At 33.5% G+C, this 2568-nt stretch overlaps 1 protein-coding gene across 1 annotated transcript; it reads right to left on the bottom strand.

Annotated features, from left to right (window-relative positions):
• Window positions 1-535: 535 nt before the first annotated feature.
• Window positions 536-1462, bottom strand: Or5w8 (olfactory receptor family 5 subfamily W member 8). Its single transcript, NM_001001056.1, is given in 1 exon segment — window positions 536-1462. A coding segment is annotated over 1 exon segment (927 nt).
• Window positions 1463-2568: the final 1106 nt, after the last annotated feature.

Raw genomic sequence — 2568 nt, 5'->3', positions numbered from 1 at the left:
TTCATCATCCAGCATAGCAAAACTATTAAAGAGAGATGGCTGGAGAGATGGCTCAGTGGTTAAGAGCACTGACTACACTTCCAGAGGTCCTGAGTTCAATTCCCAGCAACCATATGGTGGCTCACAACCATCTGTAATAAGATGCTCTCTTCTGAAGTGCATGAAGACCAACTACAGTGTACTCACATATAAGTAAAATAAATCTTTTAAAAAAGCTATTAAAACAAATAAGTGACATCATGATAAAAATAAAGTGATCAATGATAGTAACGAAGGAATTTTTAGAATCGAGTGTGCTAGGAATAAATACCACACACACACACACACACACACACACATTCATATATCTGTAATATTCAAACATGAAATATTGTGAGTCCCACTGCCTTTACTGTACATAAGTGTTAAAAGAAACACACATTTTACATATTTAAAACACAATTCATAGCTTTCATCTATATCATCATTATAATTTTCTAGAAAAAACAAGCATGAAAAATCAGTGAACATGTACAAGTCATATAATTCATTAGAACTACATTTTCATTTTCAGTTTTTTCAGGGCCTCCTTCACATCCTTGTTCCTCAGGCTATAAATCAGAGGGTTCAGCATTGGAATCACAAGAGTGTAGAACAGTGAAGTCATTTTATCTTGATCCAGAGAATAAGAAGAACTTGGCCGAAAATACATGAAAAGCATAGTTCCCTGGAAAATGGCAACTGTGGTGAGATGGGAAGTGCAGGTGGAGAAAGCTTTGAACCTCCCCTCGGCAGAACGGATCTTCAGGACTGATAAAATAATGTAGCAGTAAGAGACAAGAACTCCTGAGATGGTGCTCAGTTCAATGAAACCAAAAACAATAAATAAGGCCAGTTCATTGACTTGTATGTCAGAGCAGGAGAGCAGGTAAAGTGGAGGTAAATCACAAAAGAAGTGGTTGATCTCATTAGAACCACAGAAACATAAACGGAATGCCAAGGTTGTGTGTACCAAACCATCTGTTGTTGCCACCAAGTAAACCCCAACCATGAGCATGGAACACACCGTGTTGGACATCTTCACTGTGTAGAGCAATGGGTTACTGATGGCCTGGTATCTATCAAAGGCCATCACTGCTAGCAGTAGACATTCAGAATCTGCAAAGACACAGAAGATCAAAAACTGCAGAGCACATCCAACAAAAGGAATTGATTTTTCCGCAGCTAAGAGATCTACCAGCATCTTGGGTCCAATTGCTGTGGAATAGCAAAAGTCACAAAATGAGAGATTGCTGAGAAAAAAGTACATGGGCGTGTGGAGTTGAGTATCCATTCTAATTAAGATGATCATTCCAAGATTGGCAAGAAGAGTAGTGAGATAAACAAATAGAAATGTGGTGAACAGGGCCACATTTTTGCCAGGGTTATTAGTAATCCCTAAGAAAATAAATTCATCCACGGATGAGCAGTTTCCCCTATCCATTCTTCTTTCTTCTTATGTAAATTTTAAAAGATATCTTCAAAATTAGGTGGGTGCGTTTTTGGTTATTTCTAAAAGAGAAAATATTTATTGTGTGGATTTTTTTCCCAAAAATCTACTCAGTCACATTACTCTGTAAGTAGATCTTTACAATATTGCTCATAATAAAACATATTTAATAGTGTGAGTCTTCAGTTGTTATGATGAATGACATCCATATACCATTGTGAAAAATGTAATTACTTATATTTTCAACATGTTTGATGCCCCCCTTAATTTTCAAACATGTTTCTGACTTATTAAATTCTTACTCAAGTTTCAGTGTTTGCAGATTAAGTACCAATCATAGAGATATTAAACTATAAAAATTAGATCTTTACATATTTAAAATTATTTACCTGAACAAAATATTAGTTATAAGCATTCAAATTCACCAGACTCATGATTAATTGAAAGAACATTTGTCAGTTCAGAAAGCAATAGAAGTACGTATCAATGGCTGTTGAAAATTAAAATAATTTTATTCTCATGTTATGTAGCCTATAGCATGGTAGAACAAAGGAAACAAATCAGAATTTCATATTAGACTATTGTTTATTTTTACTGGTCTGTGTTTGCTCCAACGGATACTCTAAAGACAAACCACTATAGTCTGGACACACAGAGACACAATTTTACACAAAATTGGTAAATCTATTACTTAACAATAATATTTACTTTGTGTCAAATTCTTAAATCAAAATCTTTACTATTAATTTGAAAAGAAAATAAGGAGACATGAATTTTAAGAGATGTAAATGTTTATTCTTTATGATATGAGGTATTTGCACTCGTAGAACTCTTAAATATGGAGGAATGTGAAACAGAGAAGGATATATGTTCAAAACTTTTTTATTATATACATTCAATTAGTGTTATCTTAAGCTTATATAGTGTTGAAATAAAATCTAATTATTACATGTTACTTTTAAAGTTGTATTTCTATTTTCTGGTTAAAAAGGAATCATCAACAGAAGACACTTAAAAAGCCTTCAATTAAATTGTATAAGTCCATTATTGTCAAACATTCAAGGGTTGCTTGTGAAGCTATATTCCAATAAATTGAGTAA

The sequence above is a fragment of the Rattus norvegicus genome, chromosome 3 (genome assembly GCF_021556685.1).
Source record: "Rattus norvegicus strain SHRSP/BbbUtx chromosome 3, alternate assembly SHRSP_T2T, whole genome shotgun sequence".
Classification (NCBI taxonomy): Eukaryota; Metazoa; Chordata; class Mammalia; order Rodentia; family Muridae; genus Rattus; species Rattus norvegicus.
Note: the sequence above shows the minus strand (reverse complement) of the source record. Positions and strands in the feature narration are given on the sequence as shown.